The following is a 19,388-nucleotide window of genomic DNA, read 5'->3' as shown; positions in this document are numbered from 1 at the left end:
GCCAGCGCAGTGTGTGGTGTAACAACATAAAGGAATGGACAGGAAAGAGTGTGGCCGCATGTAGTAAGGCGGCCATGAACAGAACAGAGTGGAGGTCCATAGTCGCCAACCTTCGAACGGCACTTTAAAAAAAAAGTATATATTAATCCATACAACATTTTATATTGAAATTCACGCAGCTTACAATGAAGAATAGACTTCCAAGGCCTTAGAAAAATCTATCTAATATCTATTTCCTCGAAATCATATAAACCAACTAAGTTATTAAATGCTGATGATGTTTCAATTCCATCCCGCATCAATACTTTATAAATAAGTTTTGATGTTATATCCTGTATATGATATATTTTATTCTGCAAATAATATTCAATTTTCATTTGATTATCCTCCATATTAATTTCTCGTTTTAATGTACCCTTCCGTGATGACGGTAAAGCTAAAAATATTTAATACATTTTACCAATCATTTCTTCACTAAATCCTAATCTTAAAAACTCTCTTCTCACCTTAAATTCCCCATTTACATCTACCAAGTGATGAACTTTATATACATTCCTTAAGGAATAACTCTTTATCAAATATTGTATTTCCATCAATCAAAATAAATTTATTATCAAAATTACCTCATTCCTTTTTTAATCAGCTTTCAGAATCAAACTCCTACTTTCCATCCAAACCTGCAACATGCCATTATAAAATTCTGGTAAAGTTGACTTCAACAACCCTAAAATCGCCTTATTATAAAAAAAATAAGAATATCTCCCACCGATTTAGTGAAAAACTTAAAACATAACTTCAACTTCAACTTCAACTTCAACTTCAACTTCAACTTTTATTTCCATTTCCATTAAATAAACAGGGAAAATTATATACAATGCATTAACAGAACATATTTGTAACAATTTCAAAGAAAACGTACATGTGATCACGAGTAACAACATAAGTTCCTTTTCTAAGGTATTACATAATACAAGGATTAGAATGGAAATGGAGGGTCCCACTAAAAAGCAAAGCTTGTAGGGTATGGGACCCTTGGAAAATACATACACAAAATCAAAGAAACCAATGTCAACTGACATGAAATTAACTTAGGAAGGGAAAAAAGAAAGAAAAAAAAAGGAAAAAGAAGAAAAAAGGGGAAATGAGACTATGGTGCAACACGCGCCATCGTGGACACAAGCACACTGGACTTCATGATGTAAGTGCAATCAAAACGCTCCCTGGATTGATATTGCGAAGGCTTGGGTACATATACCGGTATTAATGCAGAAGAACGGACATAAAAAAAAAAGAGAGAAAGAGAATAGAAACACTGTTGTCTGGTACAATAGAAATAATATGAGGAAAACTTATGTTTGACAGATTATTTTCTTAAAAAGATGATTTCTGTATGATTTCTTAATGCTTACAAAAAAGATGACTTCATTGAGACAATAAAACCGAACCTAATTCGGTTGTATATCATAAGATTTCAATAAAAAATAATTCTAATTTGTTCTTAAAAGAATTCAAAGTTTGTGCTGATACTATATCGTTGGGAAGTGAGTTCCAATACTTTGGCCCCTCGTAGATGAAGGTGTGCTGAGCCAGCAAAGTCCTAAAAAATGGCAAATGGAATTCATTGGATCGCCTTGTTGGATAATTGTGAACGGATTGATTTTTTGAAAACATTGTTTCAAATATATCTGGAAGATTATTTTTATTATAATTATACATAAATTGTCCTAAATCAAACAAATACAAATCTTTGATTTTGAATATTTTATTTTCAAAAAATAACGGATCAGTATGAGACAAAAATGCAGAGTGACATATAATACGCAGTGACTTCTTTTGTAGCAGAAGTAATTTATCCAAGAGTGTTTGATATGTATTTCCCCATACAAGAATACCATAATTTAAATAAGGCAATATGAGGGATGAATATAATGTAAACAGGGACGATAAAGGAAAACCAAATTTAACCTTGTTAATTATACCAATATTTCGTGAAATAATCATACATATACTATCAATATGCAATTTCCATGAAAGCTTATTATCAACACTGTTATTCCCAGAAATTTGACATAAGAAACATTTTCCAGTGGCGTGCCATCAACAGGTAGTGCCTATCAACAGGTAGTGCCTCTATGGAGTTGCTAAAAAGCATATATTTTGTTTTTTGAAGATTGAGAGATAATTTATTAGCTTTTATCCATTGAGCGACTTTTTTCTAATTCAGAATTTAATGTATTTACAAGGGTAAGAGGATTATTATGCGAAAAAATAGATTTGAATCATCCGCAAACAGAATGAAAGAAAGAATATCTGATGGTCTACAGAAATCATTTATGTAAACAAGAAACTTCCACTTCATACTATGATCCCCTAAAATCAAACGCCTAATCCACATAATTCTTTGTGCTTTAACAAACACTCGAAAATTAATGAACTTTAATCCTCCCCTATCATAATCTAAATACAAAATATACCTTTTTATTTTATTTCTTCCCCTCCAAATAAAATCAAACACTACCTTATCTAACTCCGCGAATACCCAATCGGGTGTAACCATGAGTAATGAAATATAAATCAGCTTTGGTAAAACAAAAAGCGTTACTAATTGAACTTTCCCCATCAGCGTTAAATCCCTCTTTTTCCACCATGATAATAATCTCTTTATCTTACTCAAAATCTCCTTATAATTCATAGCTTCTTTAACATCAGGGTTCAAAGAAAAATATATTCCTAATATTTTAACCATATGTTCTACTCTAAAAGGCAACGCACATTCATCCCTCGGAATACCTAATAACAACACATATGTTTTCTCATTATTAACTTTTAAACCGGAAATTTGATAAAATGCTTCAAATAATTTTTTAACCTCCTCAACAGAATTTCGATCCTTAAGAAATAAAGTAACATCATCAGCATAAAGAATTTGTTTAATTTCAACATTATCAACCATTAACCCATGAATATTAGAATTCTTCCTTATTGCCTGTGCCAAAATTTCAATACACATAATGAATAAATACGGGGATAAAGGATCTCCTTGCCTTACCCCCTTCTGTATTGGGAAATAACCAGTAGACTCCTTACCATTTATAACACAACTACAGCTATTCAAATACAATATTTCAACCCAATTATATAACATTGGTCCAAAACCAAATATATTCAAAACTTTTTGCAAAAATGTATGACGGATCGAATCGAAAGCTGTCTCAAAATCGATTGCAAACATATAACCAGGTAAGCCACAGCTCGATGTATAAAAAATCATATCATCAATCAATCGAATAGCCTCTCCAATATTTCTTCCTTTTACATATCCAACTTGATCAACATTAATTATTTCATGCAAAACATGCTTAATACGGTTTGACAAAACTTTCGCAAGTATCTTGTAATCTACAGTCAATAATGAAATAGGCCTGTAATTCTTTATGTATAAAGAATCTTTTCCTTCCTTATGTATCAAGGTTATTACACCTTGTTTTTGAGAAGCAGACAATTCTCTTCTATTATATGCCTCATTAAAACTTTCCAACACCACATCCCCTATTACTGACCAGAATGTAATATAAAATTCTATCATTTCCTGGAGATTTATTTGATTTCATCTGATTCAAAATGATTTTACTTTCTCTTTTAATTATATCCCTCTCACAGGATTGAATAGAATAGAATTCCTACTTAATGTTGGCAAATCTTGAAAAAAAAAATATCTGCTATTACCAAATGTATAAAAATCAAAATTCTCAACATTTCTCTAATTATTTCCTTAGAATCAAAAACTACCTCATCGTTAATACATACACTTTTAGCAATCATTTTCCTCTTATTCAATTCCATTAACTGTTTAAAATCAGATTAATCACCTACTCCACCTCAATACCACAAAGCTCTTGAACGAATTTTTATTCCTTCATTTACATAACCATAACACCTGCCATCAACATTTACTGCGCATGCAGAACGATCTATCTGTGTCGACTCGTTATCGGCGCTTGAGGGCGACAAACATGATAGACTGGTTACCAATAGGAGGGGTCATTGACTAAATCTACTAATACAAGAGAGTTTTCAGTAGTGTAGAACCCACAGGAAAATATGCCCCCCCCCCCATTTTTTTGTTATATAAGCTATGTCCTATGTGAAACATATAATCCCTCTGTGAGAGATCTTCTCTCACCCCTACACAAGAGTGGAAGAGTCGAGAACAAAGGAGAGGGTAGCATGTGGCCAAAGCAGCATCAGCTAACCCATCACTTTTTGATTGCTGCTTGTGCCCATACAACCCACTAAGACGTGTCTCCTCCCTTCTTCTTTTGTCAAGGTAAGAAACTTCTTGATACACCATATTCAATTCTACTTGTCTCCATTTCTACTTGTATGTATGATATACTGTATATAGTAAGTGGTGAAAGATGTGAGTTATAAGTGTGATTGCGTCAATTTGTAATCATGAATTACAGCTTGAGTGACGGGCGATATAATCAAGTTAGAGAACTTATGTTAGAGAGATTTTGGGTGTAACTTGTTCTGAGTATGTCTCTACTTCATCCATCTTCAGTATAAGTGATTCCTAAAGTATCTAAATGAGGGAAATATCTCAAACAAGGTATATCAAAAAAGGAAGATTTGTTGGTATCAAGATTTGCAGAAGAATACACAGGACTATAATATGTGCATTCTAGTGATATGTTTCATATCGGATTCACCTATGTATTTATATATTCTGTACATAACCATGTATATAAATATTTATCCATGTTCCTGTTAGTTTGGAGACCAATATATGTAGTTGCTGGAGTTAGTACAGCAATAGAGTTAACATAGGGTGGGGAATAGCTATGAGACAAAGATGTTAACGTGTTTGGTGTATACTGTGGGAACAGGCCAAGGGAGTTATATAGCAAAGGAAGTGGAAACAAAAGCCTGATTCAGATTAATCTGTTTGCCTGCTCCCCCTGCACCACCTTCCATTCACTACCCAGTAGATGAGAACAAAGCCAGCAAAGTGTGTGTGTGCAACAGGGTAGAGTGAGGGCAGAAATTAGTACCTTAATACCCCTACCCCTTGCATTCAGCATCTTGGGTCTGTGTAGACACATCTGCTAAGACAAAACAAAGGTAGCAGCATGCTCCTCACAGGGGAGGCACACTTAATGTAAGGTGTGAATTAGGTGTTCTTTATAGTGGATGCTGTCCAGCTAGAATAAAGGGATAAGCTGGGGCTGATAGAAACTCTGGCAGAGCTTGTCTCCAGCCACAAGCTAGTCTCACAAACTAGACCCATTAAGATTGTTCAGTAATATGATATATAATTTGTATGTTGTACTTGTCTCTAACATAATTATTTGGATGCGTGATTGGAATGAAGGAGCATTCTTCAATATAGTTGAAGTAGAATAAATATATACCTGTACATATAGTGTAGTAAACCTTGTGTGAATGAGAATAGAGAAGTTTATGGACACAGGGTCTGAAACATACACTATTCAGTACTGTACCAAGGAATGAGGTAAACCTGCTGGTACAAAGTTTACAAACAAATTCTTTGTCTTTGAACTTGCTGCAGAAGATTACAGTTTTCCGTGCTTTTCTCACTTGTGTGGTTCCTCATTTTTAAAGGAAACTGCACATCCCTTGTAAAGCATTAAATGAAATCAGATTGAGTGTAGCTATGTTGATATCTCATGTCCAGTGCCTTACATGAATATGCGAAAGAAGGTATAATTTTAGTTCCATTTCCATTTTATTTTCTGTCCATTTACAATTTATACCATTCTACTCACAGAACAGAGTACTAGAAGATGTGTTGGGTGAAGTTATTGTTGGTATGATTGTTTAGTAGCATTTTTAGTAGCATTGCACATTACTTATTAGATTATTAGATTTATTAACAGAATATGATTATTTTCAAAAGAGTAAAGAAGTTGTTTGATAAATCCTGGTGAATATTCTGTTGGTTCATAGTTAAAGTATCTATTAACTCTGTTGATTGTTAATGAGTTAATGAGTTAGATTAATATCGAAACTGTTTCATGCATAATTTGCAACATCATAATTAAGTTTGTATATAATATAATATATAGTTTGTTAGATTATTATTGGGAGTGACAGGTTAAAAGATTATTGCATTGATATGTTTTACATTTATTTGGATTAGAATAGATCAAAGTGTTATTGCAGGAGAACCGTAATGTTAATTCATTTTATTAATTAGTTAGTTATCAGTTATGTTGTGTTTTGATTGATTAGTTTTATTATAGAAGACCACACATACACAGGGTAGTATATATAACAGTGAAAATATAAGAGTTGGTATCATGTTACTACGAGCTGATGCTCGATCCATGTGATAACTATAACAGTGTGTGAGAAAGAGTTATCAAACGGATAACAGCGAATGATTATGAATAAATGATCACTTTTTGATTGCTGCTTGTGCCCATACAACCCACTAAGACGTGTCTCCTCCCTTCTTCTTTTGTCAAGTTTGATTGAGTATCACAGCCCACCCGGCCGCCCCTCGGCGCGGGTGCTACAGTAGTATTACAAGAGAGCTGCAATACAAGAGAGCTTCAAAAGACAGATACTTCCCATTGCTTCCATCTGCATGCAATCATTACACACCAACTGGGTTATGTAACAATCCCTTCCAATAGAACAAACAAAAAAACGACAAACATTCCTTAATACAGCGCAGTTTGTTCTAACTCGCTTAACTTAACTGTATCTTGTGTTAACAAGAACGTTTCCATTTACAAGAGATTGTAGTCAAAAGTAGGTATTCTACGATGAACATAATTAACACATAGGCTGTTACCTGATGAAGAGGAATAATGATGTCGAAAGACATGATATCCAACCTCTGTTGTCCAAGAACATTCGGTTAGAGGAAGAAAGAAAAAAAAACTGTGTATGAATTTAATACTGCCATAAGCAACCAACAAAATATTCCTATCTCGGTTACGAGGAATTGCTGTGCACATTAGAGAACATTATTGTTAACAATCAACGCACGGGCTGTTGCCCGATGACGAGGAAAATGACAATTAGATCAAAAGAAAAAAACCTCTGTAACTCAGAAACCTGTTTCAAAATCCTGTTAATATTACTTACAAAACTGTTGCACCAACTGTTGCTCTTCAATACTGGATTGGCTTGAGACAAGAAATCGTTGATGGACCCTATGCGTAAGGCTTTTATTTTGTTGTAGTTACTGACCCCTCCCCCCCCCCCCGGACTTTCTAATCTATCCCTTCTTTAAACGTTTGAAGATACAATGTGTCTGAGAATGCTGAGAAGAGTTAAAGTTGGGTCTGTTAGTGCTATCAGAATGACAAAGTTTAAAGGGACATTCCGGACGATTTTCATAATTTCACATCATGTAGTACATAAATTAAAAGCTCCATGTATAGATTCGTGGAATTTGTTGTGGTCCTTGAGCAGAGAAACCAATAAATTGAAAATCTCAAACAAATTACACTGAACAGTGTTGATGACATCAGAGCCTCATATATTTCAGAAATGTAGCAGTGCAATTCCATTACAATACCACTTGCTCAACAAGTTCACCTGTGAAGAATCTATGCATGCCTTCTTCTTTTGTTCTGCTTCCGTGAGCCCCAACTCATGCATTCCTATGGTGAGGCTGCCATGTCATCATCCTTGTTCATTGCAATTTGTTACAAATTTTGAAACTCTGTACTCAGTTTAACTGAATTATAGTTGTTCAAATGTAAAAGTCTGAAAATCATCCGGAGGTCCCCTTTAAACTCTGCCTCTGTTCACCCTTCCTGCAGTAATGGATGAAATTCATGTCCACGTGTTATCAGATGTTTGGAGACAAGCTCTCGTGGATCAATGCCCGGGACAGCTGCATCGTCAAGGGTGGCAAATTGGCAACAATGAACAACAAGTAAATACACTAAGCCATCAATTTCTCTCGTAATTCGATAGTTATGATGTTTCTTGTAATAGCTTCTCCTTTTTTAATTCTTTCAATTCTCTCCAGAGTCCATACAATTCACATTAAAAAGTAACAATTCTGTATGTATAATATAACTGAGTAAGCAAACATTGGCCAAACATCGCCTTTCTCTAATGATGTGAAAAGGGAAGAATGATCCAACAATATGAACATCAGAATTCAAACGTGAAGCAGAAATTTTTAAAGAACTGTTAAAAATCCCTAGCCCTATCTCAGGTAAGAATAATAAAAATGCTAAAACATAATTTCGCTAATTGTAGAACTCTAAAACTGCGAGAAAACTAATCGGGTTTCCTGGGAAACAGTTCTCATACATGTCATTGTTCCTGTTAACATAGGAGTCTTTTGATGTAGTTTTGACGATATGCTCGTTCCCTCCCCCCCCCCCCCCCCAATTATTAGGCCTACAGAGTTCATTAATTCATTGCCACATGATCTCTTAAAGATTCTCCACTGGATTTGCACCGCTTACCAAAGGTGATACAATGAAACATCCTTACAAAACCAACAAAACGGCTCCATCTTATAGTCACAAACAGTTGATGTACACATTACACATCGTGTCACACTCCTCCATACTTATATTACAGGCTCAACGCCATCATGATTACAAACACACTCAATGACAGTCCATAACTTCCGACCGCAAGCTAACTCTTAACATCACATTAAAAAACAAACAAACTGAATCAACGGAGAAATGAGTCTATGACATCATCGCAAGTTTCCTGCATTCATTCTTATGATACATTTATATCTGATTTGTTTTAGACAAAATTGATTTCCTCGCCAAAACCCATAAGCCAACCTTCAGCCAATTTCAATGGCAGCGTTGATAATGATCTCCCATAGGATGTATATCCCAAAAACTATTTCAGACAAAATTCCAATTTTTAATTTTCTCTTTATGGGGTTCTTTCTTATATGTATATCTATGTATATATATATTTTTCAAACTCATAAAACAATTCCTCACCATCAAAAATGTATGTATTTCACGCAGAATATCCACAAAATCTACCAAAATGTGTCAAATTATGTTCCAGTAAGCATGTTGTAAAATTAAACAAAGTCCAAACATCAAAATAAAAGTTCTGTCCCTGTTGCGTTCATTTTTCATTTCATTTTCATTTCATTTATTTCATTCCTTCTTTCTTTTTCGTCAAACATAACACGAAATGAATCAGAAGATATAACATAGGCATGTATTCGACTTTACATGGTAGATAATGTTTAACAAATACGAAATTATACATGCATATCGGCAAAATACAAAGTTATGTTTGGAGGGGAAAAAAGAAAGAAAGAACTGAGAGGTTCACTGAAAAAGCATGCTTGTAAATTGTGAACCACTCAAAGGATTCTTGTGAATACATTGAAATTTTTTTTTTTTACAAAGACAGGAGAGAACAAGACAGGACAGAACAAGACAGTAGAAACACAACGACTTTACATGACTTTACAGTAGGGTATACCATGACAGTAATAAAACACAAAAGAACAATGGAAAGAAAGGGGAGAAAGAAAAAGGAAGTGAAAGGAAAAGCCAACACGCTGAACATCGGGATCAGAAGATGGAATTGAGGTGCTGTACATCTGGATCAGAAGAGGGAATTGAGGTGTTTCAGCTCGGTCAGCCGAACAAAGTTTATACAAATAAGATAATGTAAAAAATACACAATGATGAAATCAATGATTGATGATGAACCCTTAGGCTGTAAAGACCAGCTAGGTAATGAATCATGTATAGCTTAATATGAGTTCAACAAAAAAAAAAAATTTAACTTACGCTTAAACGAATTCAAAGATAAAGAATTTTTTATATCACAACTTAAAGAATTCCAAAATCTAGGGCCACTGTATATAAATGTATTTTGTGCCAATAACGTTCTCAGAAGGGGTAAATGAAACTCATTTGATCGCCTGGTGGGATAATTATGAAAAGATTGATTTCGTGGAAACATTGAATCAAAAATGCTAGGAAGTGCATTTGTGTTATAATTAAACATAAACTGACCCAGCTGAAAGAAAAACAAATCTTTGATTTTTAAAATCTTATATCTGGCGAATAATGGATCTGCATGGGAACATGGAGAAACGCCACAAATGATACGAAGTGCCTTTTTTTGTAATAACAATAATCTATCTAATAAAGTTTGATGGGCACTGCCCCATGCTAAAATTCCATAATTCAAATAAGGTAATATCAATGAAAAATACAACGTCAGCAAGGAAGACAACGGGATATGAGATTTAAGTTTATTAATAATACCAATATTACGCGAAATTATTTTACTAATATTAATAATATGAGGCTTCCACGAAAGTTTGTCGTCTACTGTAATACCGAGAAACTTTGTATGTGATACACGCTCTAAATGAACGTCATCAAAGTTGATATCTGTGCGTAAAACTTCTATAGACTTACTGAATAACATGTAGTTAGTTTTCTGAAGATTCAGTGATAATTTATTGGCTCTTATCCATTGAGTCACTTTTTTTAATTCAGAATTAACAGTATCGACGAGAGTGATTGGATTTTGGTGGGAGAAGAAAATATTTGAATCATCGGCAAAAAGTATAAAAGAAAGTATATCGGATGATCTACAAAAATCATTTATGTAAATGATGAAAAGTAAAGCTACTAATATACTCCCCTGAGGGACGCCACATTTAATAACTTCAAAACTAGAACTGTGCTCGTTCAAAAATACATATTGTTTTCGGTTTTGCAGGTAACTCCTGAACCACTCCAAGGCCTTCCCTCGTATATCATAATGAGACAATTTATGAAGTAAAATTTCGTGATTAATTGTATCGAAGGCCTTGGAGAAGTCCAGGAAGATACCAACAAGATGAGAATGATCATCTATAGTATGTGCGGCGTTATCAATAAACTTCAAAAGAGCATGAATGGTGCTGTGTTTCTGACGAAACCCAAATTGAGAATTCGTAAAAACATTATAATAATTGAGAAATTTAATCGTTCTTGTAAATATCAATTTTTCCAAAACCTTAGATATGGATGAAAGTAGAGAAATAGGTCTATAATTACTTATATCAAAACTGTCTCCTTTTTTAAATAAAGGACACACCTTAGCTATTTTCATACAATCAGGAAAAACACTATGTAATATGGATTTATTAAAAATATGAGAAAGTGGGTCAGCAATAGAAAATATAATTCCCTTTATAATAAAATTACTTATATCACCATAACCGGCACTTCGTTTATCATTCATTGCAGTAACAATGTCTATTATTTCATATTTCGTAGTTGGAGCTAAGAAAATAGAACTGGGATTGGATTGACCTAAAAATTTTGCAAAATGCGTATCGGACTGCGGTACTTCTTTTGCCAGATTTTCCCCGATCATTGAAAAATAAGAATTAAAAATATTTGCTATATCACCAGGATCTTCAACAATTTTATCATCAAATCTTATTTTTGTAATATTCAATTTCTTTTTTGATATATTCATGGCCTGCTTTAATATCTTCCATGTATTCTTCACGTCATGTTTATATTTTTCTATCTGAATGGTATAATATTTCCGCTTTTCAGATCGTATGACCTTAATCAAAATATTCTTATATGATGTATATTTATTGTTTGACTCCTCAGTTTTTTTCATTTTTAATTTATAATACAACCTATTTTTTCTGTTAATTGAACGGAGAAGAGATTTCGAAATCCATGGAAGTTTAGGTGTTGTTTTATAATTTACTAACTTATCTTTTAGTTTAGGAATATAATCATCTATATGCTTATTGATTATCTCCATAAAATTATCAAATGATACATTATACAATGACACTCAAATCACTTCCCTTGTCCACCTGTAAAACGAAATGCGTTTTATATCCCCAGCACAAATATAATGATAATATCGGATGTCGCAAAAACACGAAAAAAAACCCCAAAACAATTACTTATCCTTTATCATAACAACTTTCTGCTTTCCATATTCATTCCCTTTTTGGCGATGAAATATCTTCTCCCATCTAAAATACCAGATAATAAATGATCTAGTTCATCGTCTGGGTTCATCTATACCCTTAATCTTAATACTGATATCGCATTCATTTTCTTATTACCAAAACTGGGCCGTCACTAGGTGTATGGAGCATTATAACTTCTGCCATTCAAATTAATCTATTTTCATTATTTTCATCACATTATAAATATCCTCTTAAGTTAATCATAAGTTCAAATTTTCAATATTTCCCCCCAAAAATATGCTTAAATAACATTCTCCGTTGTCAAACTAAGGAAGCCATCTACCTCTTCTCCAAACATTATATCAGGCAACCAGTGAATTCCCCTATCCATGCACTCACACATGCATAATTGTATACATGTATCTATATGTTATCTATATCGACTCGATGGATTTGCCAGATATCGCTATATTCTTGCGGACCCCACAAGGAAAAGAAAAATTGCCAAAATAAATAGATAGATAAATTAATAAACAATAAAAGTCATCCCGACAACTCTAGAGAATAACTATAACATACATACATCCGCCTCAAAATATTAACAAAATTACAGAACATGAACATGAAACAAACTCGTTGTAATCAAAATAATTATACAAACTATCCCTTTTTTTCCAGGAAATTATCAATCTTGCCTCCTCCCTAGTCTTTTCCTCCATGAGAGAAATATATATATATATATATATATATATATATATATATATGTGTGTGTGACAGTAACCCTGTACTGACTAGACATCGAAACCTAGCCACTTGGTGTCAGTGAGCACACAATATATCGCATCATTTTCTGTGAATATAATAACTCTAAATCTACATCGCAGATTTCGCTTCTGACCATGTATGCAACAAACATATTCCTTATGCCATAACTAAATTAAGTGTTTAATACAGCTCGACTGCAAACTCACGAGACCTCTTGAACCATTGCTGTTGTCTCCATATCCATCATACGTGGGCTGTTTGAGTTGGGGTCCGCATCGCTGGCGAATGCAGTTCCCGGCTTTCTGCTGGTGATTCTCTCTCATCTCGATCTCGTAGCCGGGCCCGCTCTCCTGTAATTCCCGTGACAAAACGTTCCTGCTGCTCTTTCCGTAGCCACACGCGATCCACATAAAGCTTGGTCGGTTCACTTCGTGAGAAATACAATGTATGCCAATTTCCCCGCACTTCTCGCCGCTTTCAGGGCTGGAATCTGGCTTTGTCGCTCTTCTCTCACTCGTTTCGGCAGGTCGTCTGTGATGAACATCTTGTCCCCGTTGCCTTTCAGATTCCGGGCGTGCTTCTGAATCAGCACCTTGTCCGCAAATTTTAAATGTCTGGCTTTGATGGGATTTGGTTGATTCACTGAGGGGACCCGATGAGCTCTCTGGTGTTCTATTCCCCTTGCTACGTCAGGAGGAATTTTCAGCTTCTGGACGTAAAGTCATGCAAAAGTTCATCCACATTCTCCTCCGATTTCCGTGGAATGCCAAGGAAAACTAAGTTTTCCCGTGTTATACATATGTCGCTAGTCGGTCGATCTCCTCATATCTTAGATCTGTAGCCATCATTTTGTACGTTCGGTAGTTTATAGCCTACAGTATTCTATTTGTACTTGCCAGTTTTTATTACAGTATTATATTCTGTGTATTGTAACTATGTATATAGCCCTTGTATTATATTTTTGAACATGTGTCGTACTCTCATACCCCTGAAGGGGGTCGACAGAGATAATAAAATATCAAATATCAAATATCAAATATCAAATTATTCTGTCCTTCTCCTTTAACTCCTTCTTCAGCCCAGCCACTTTTTCCTTTAAAACTTCCGTTTCCTGACTTTGGTAGTTGAGAGAATCTCTGATTTCTTGCAGACTCTCCGAAATCTCTTTCCCGTGGTCTTCCAACTTTTTCTCAAAGTCTTGTAACTTTCCGTCAGTCTTTCGAATGTGGTTTTCAAGGAGGGCACGGATTGACGGCATAAACTCAACACATTTCGGGCTATGGGGTGAACATGGTGAATTCGGTCTCGGCCTCTTCGTCACTGCCGTGGGTTTCGGCGCTGTGGTTTTGGGCACCACCGACCTTGCAGCAGACATCCGCGTACCTGTTGCCATGTCTACCGTAACTTGCATTAAAGTCTGTTGGAGGAGGAGAAGACTCGCTTGTACGTCCTTACTCGTCGAATGTCATAGTCATAGTCATAGAGTAAGTTGTAAGAGCGTGTAATTGATCAAATTCTAGTGAGGTATTTTCTCAACTTTGGAATTATGATATCAGCCAGTCCATTGATCAAAATGTGATACCACTAGATGGTTAATTTTACGCAAACAATACGCAGAATAGTATAAAGTGGATGAAATAAAACATAAAATAAGTTGAGGGGTAGATATGTTTGTTTTCTTTTTCACAAAAGAGAGGTATCCTAGTCGATGTTGTTGAAAATGCAAATGAGGTTTGATGTTGATGTCATCAGCTCATAAGCGTCCCATTGAACTGCTCACCAATTCAACTCTATTTTCTTCTCTCTTTTTTTTTTATGTACCTTATTGAATACCTCATACCCTTCATTTCAAATTACACTGTAACATTGGAAGTTCGAGTTGAAACGTTTGACGGATATACTGCAGTTGCTGAATATTATCGATAAGAAAAAACAAACAAACTATCAAACATTATTCGGATTTAAAAATTGCGTCAGTTTAGAGAAGTATTAATAGGTGATGACATCATTACCTCGATCAATTTGCCTTTGTGGTTGCAAACAGCATGGCCAGCAAAACAAAGCAAAAACTTTACATAATTACTGCCGTTTCGTCCTATTTGCTTTATTTTCCTATATAGATTTAAGCACACTTGAACAACATGTGCGTTTGCACATTCAATTTCACCGTGTACAAGGAATATTGCATTTATGTACATGATTTCCCATAAATGGATACGCATCAGTAACACATGAAACAATCTTATTTGCTATCGCGTGCAATATCTTGCAGTCTTGTTATGATTACTGTATTCTTTGCTTGGAATGTGCTCGTTAAATCATTCGTCTTACTCGGAGATTTATAAACAAACCTCTTAAACATTAAGCATATTTTCAGATAATGTAAAATTTCACACCTTGTATATTTTCATCTTTCTTGAATTTTGAAGAAAAAAAAATGAAAAATGCGATGACCTTTACCATTCCACAAAATCAGCGGTGATTGTCGAGTTCATTCCTAGCTCCATTATGTTCGTTGAGATTAACAGTTACGTTCAGTATTCAAATGCAGAGGAAGACCCAACTCCGCTTTCCTTGCGTGGAAATCATTGTGGGCGATATAAGGTTATAGATCACAAAATGTCCTTCAAAAGATCAGTCTTGAACAATTATTTTTTCATACTACAGAATACAACATACTTCACGTTATACTTTGTATTTCATATTAGAGCTACCTAAGAGCTGAGCAGAAAGAAAGAAGAGAAAAAAGCATAAACGAACTTCATATAACTTTTTCTTATCATAATCATCCATGACTATTAAACGAAGAATTCATTAATTCAGTTGACGACGACTTTTTTTCCCACGAGTCGACTTGATTCATTTCGTGTCGGCGTTGATCGAAGTCATATCACTGCAGTGCTAAAAATGGGAGTCGTAATCTTCAAAGTAAAAACGCAAAACGGAAACGCCAAATTGATTACAATTTCTGATGAAGAAGAAATGAGAAGCAATATATTGTTAAAGAGCGCAAATTTGGATTTCTAAAACACATATGCACATACACGCATGTACACACACACACACACACACACACATGTATATAGACATTCGTTTTGCGGGTATTTTCTAATTCGTTTACATAAAAATCACAAAACAGAACGACCTATAACAGCAGTGCGTAAATTTATACCCTGTTAGAGTTAAATAGAAAATAGTGCGGTGCATTTTCATATTGTATTTTCTAATCTTTGGTCTGTTTTTCTGATATTATAGCATAAAGACGTATTGTTTAACCACCTGTTATTGTGAGTGAGAAAGTTGCTCTATGAAATGATAATATTGCCGAGTTATTATCATGGTGCTAACAAACGACAACTAAGGTTTTTTTTTTGTTTTTCTATTTTGGTTTTTCATGTATCCGAGCCAAAAACGAGCTTTTAAAGAGCTTTGTCGCTTTCTCTATACACCTCCTGATTTGGAGGGGGACGTTTTTTTGTTTTTTTTTTTTTGTTTTTTTTTTTTCGTTTGGTCAACATTATTTACAAATAAATGAAATCAGTGAAATTATAGTTCAAAGTAAACGTCGTTCAGGGAAGGCAATGACAGGGAAGATCCTTTCTTCGTAAAAGCAAGACTTGACTAAATGCCATCATCAAAATGACTGTCTTTGTCATATGTGTGACGTCATGTGAGCAACTTTCCTCGACCAATCAGGTGCTGAGGGAATCTGCCATAAGTAACTCTATCAATGTGAAATTATATTTAAACAAAAATAACAATAAGAGAACTCAGCGTAATAGTACTTTGGTATCAAGCAGTGCCATTAAAATTTGTGGAGCAGTTGAAGGGCCCATTCCAGAATTTCACATTCTGTTCTTCCTGCCAGTGAGACTGGATGGCCAGGTAGGGACCGACAAGGGCAAAAACTATCGTCCACTTCAGCTCTGGACTGCCGATATTATTGATGTATAAGGTATGCAGCTGAATCATGGTCCAGAACGAACGATGTTGGTAAGTGCGCATCCGCTCCAAGACATACCGGAATCTCTGCCACAGGTACTCCAAGTTCATCCCTCCCAGGGCAATACAGGGATAGACAAGGAACATGGTTTTCTCAGACCAGATGACGGCTTCGAGGTAAATTCGGGCTCTCGATTCCGCTGCTGACTCGTCCTCCGTGGAGATTGAGTAGTCCCAGGATAATCTCGACATGATGCCCCAAGTGGCGGTTACCATGGTATAGGCCATCCATACCCCCATCAGTTCGCGCATAGCGAGGTAATCATGATGAATGCGACGGATATTTCGGCGCGCAGCATCGACATTGAGGGTGTAGGAACTTCGCTGGATGATGCGCAAAGCGTGATTCATTTGGAGGTGGAGAGAAATACGATTGACGAGCACGATGTACCAGAAAAAGCCATAGCACACGAAGCCGACAACGGCGGCAACATCGCTGAAAATGAAAAAGCGCATTTGACAGTGGTGTTCGACCACCAGGGATTCCACGCCTCTGAGAAGAGCATGCGCAGTTGGCCAGCTCATGAAGAGGAGTGCGAATCGAGTTTTGATTGCAGCCTGATGCGGAGAAGCGCGAATGACGCGCAAACGACGGCGAACGAAGCGGGGATCAAGGGGACACCGCAGAATTTTCTTCGGAGACAGCAAGAGAGCCCGGGTTCTGACGAAGAGGGCATAGACAGGGATGATTATCACTTGGAGAAGGTAGGTTAGGTATGAAATCATGAAAAGCAGCTGTCGAGACTTGCCCCATAGTTCGTGGAGGTACACGTAGCCATCGGCAATCAACATTGATGTCACCAGAGAGAGGTACAGTAGAGTGACGATGTCTATCGCGATGGAAAGCCAGGTACCTGTGAGCAAGCGGGGGAAATTCATAAATCAAGAAGCCTTCAGTAACGACAAAAATTCAGACAAGATTATACAAAAGACGAAATAAACCGTTTGACAAGTGCATTAAAAAAGAAGTAAATACCCTCACTTTTTATGTACCGTTTGCAAACAATTATTTTTGTTATATTTCATCTAAACCTTTCCTGTATGCGAGACTGTAATAATTGTTCTCTTATGGGGAGGCATTTCATATGAATCCTAGGAAAAAAGACCAATTGGCATTCAAACTGAGAATGCACCCCTCTCTTTTATTTCAGCAATTTGCGATTATGATGACAAAAGCGGATTTCGAATTTACTGTTTCAGCGGCAAGTTTCAACAAGCACCACTAAACTATGTTTCCGTCAGGAAATTCAAGGCGTCTGTTTTTATCCATGATTAATAACACAATATTTGGCCAGACATGCCTGTGCTAAAAACTTCTCGATTAAACATTTTGGCTTTGCTGGAGAAAAATCCAATTTTTGCCCTCAAAAGTCCTCAAGTCAGAATCCTTATTTACAATTTAAGATTATTTGTCTAAATGTATCTTTCAATGCTTAGGTATGCTGGTAGGATGATTAAATTACAATTCCGACGGTGGCCTAGATCCATCGTTAATACAATAATTGAATACAATCAAAATAACATTAAAAAACGGTGTTTTTCCCTCTTGAAGGCATAAAATTCTGTTCAACGACGCCTTCCGTTTCCCACCCGCTCATAGAAACTGTTTGCTTAAGATATGACTTAAACAAAACAAGCGATTCTTTTTATCATACAAAAATGTCAAGAATTTACGCTCAGACTTAGATGATAGGCTGATTTTGGAGTTCTTTGAATACAGTTCTAGAGTGTTATGTACATGTAAAAAAATGTCTTTGACAACACTCTGAGTAACGATAACTGCAATTATAATTGCAACATTTGTAAACGATATCAAACTGTCCGTTTTTTAGGTAAAATCTCAATATTCTTATATAATGGGCTACACCGCTTACATATAGAAGTTTTTCGACTTCATAATGTCTACAACTTTATAATGATAATGATTCCACATTACTGTCAGACAAACGTACGTGCATATGGTTCCTTCTCTGAGTCAAATTCTTCGAGAGAGAGAAAATTTATGTCGTCATCGTCACCACTTCCGGCTTCGTTTGAGGGGGATCTTCGACGTCTCCTCCAAGTGCCCAAAATCAGGAGCGACAAGGAGATAAACGGTGTTAAACTTTCTTCCTTGTCGTCCTCGTCCTCTTTGTCCATCGCGGCTGAGGTGGTGTACGAGTTCGCATCGTCTCCACACTGAGACACGCGCCCGTCGACCAGGGAGGTGGACGTAGAGGACGGCACTTCCACCTCACCCTTGGCCGACACCGTAGGGTTGAAGGTACCGTAGATGGCAAATTGGGTGTCAATGAGCTGGGGATCCATCCTCGTCCAGTCCAAAGCTGTACCAATAGGCTTTACTATCAACAATCGCTCTCTAATGAAAGATGCAAAAGGAAAGCCTCGCACCTGACAAATGGCTGGTCAGAAAGAAACACAATTACTGTCTCACAGTGTGTGTAATAATATCACACGTCTGTGAGTTATTGCTTTCAGAAACATGATTGTCGCATTACCAGTGGTTTCGATTCCACTGTAGCCTCTCAAAACATTGCGAAACTCAATACAATTATCATAAACAATTCACATCAGAAAAAAAAAAATCTCGAGAATCGATACCCGGCTCTACGAGGTTGCAAGGGGGAAAAACCAAGGAAGATTCAGATAATGAGGTATTTAAGCATGTTACTGCTGATGTACAAGCTCT

At 35.9% G+C, this 19,388-nt stretch overlaps 1 protein-coding gene and 1 pseudogene across 1 annotated transcript; both read right to left on the bottom strand.

Annotated features, from left to right (window-relative positions):
* Window positions 1–12,940: 12,940 nt before the first annotated feature.
* LOC140238164 (uncharacterized) lies at window positions 12,941–14,090 on the bottom strand (annotated as a pseudogene).
* Window positions 14,091–16,489: 2,399 nt separating this feature from the next.
* On the bottom strand, window positions 16,490–19,006 carry LOC140238163 (uncharacterized). The gene is made up of 2 exons (XM_072318102.1): window positions 18,652–19,006; window positions 16,490–17,553 (listed from the first exon to the last, which is right to left on the bottom strand). The coding sequence occupies exons 1-2, from the start codon at window positions 19,004–19,006 to the stop codon at window positions 16,490–16,492; spliced, it is 1,419 nt and encodes a 472-aa protein (XP_072174203.1).
* Between the last annotated feature and the right edge of the window lie 382 nt (window positions 19,007–19,388).

This window comes from Diadema setosum, chromosome 14 (genome assembly GCF_964275005.1).
Source record: "Diadema setosum chromosome 14, eeDiaSeto1, whole genome shotgun sequence".
NCBI lineage: Eukaryota > Metazoa > Echinodermata > Echinoidea > Diadematoida > Diadematidae > Diadema > Diadema setosum.
The sequence above is the reverse complement of the archived record's forward strand: the minus strand, read 5'-3'. Positions and strand labels throughout refer to the sequence as shown.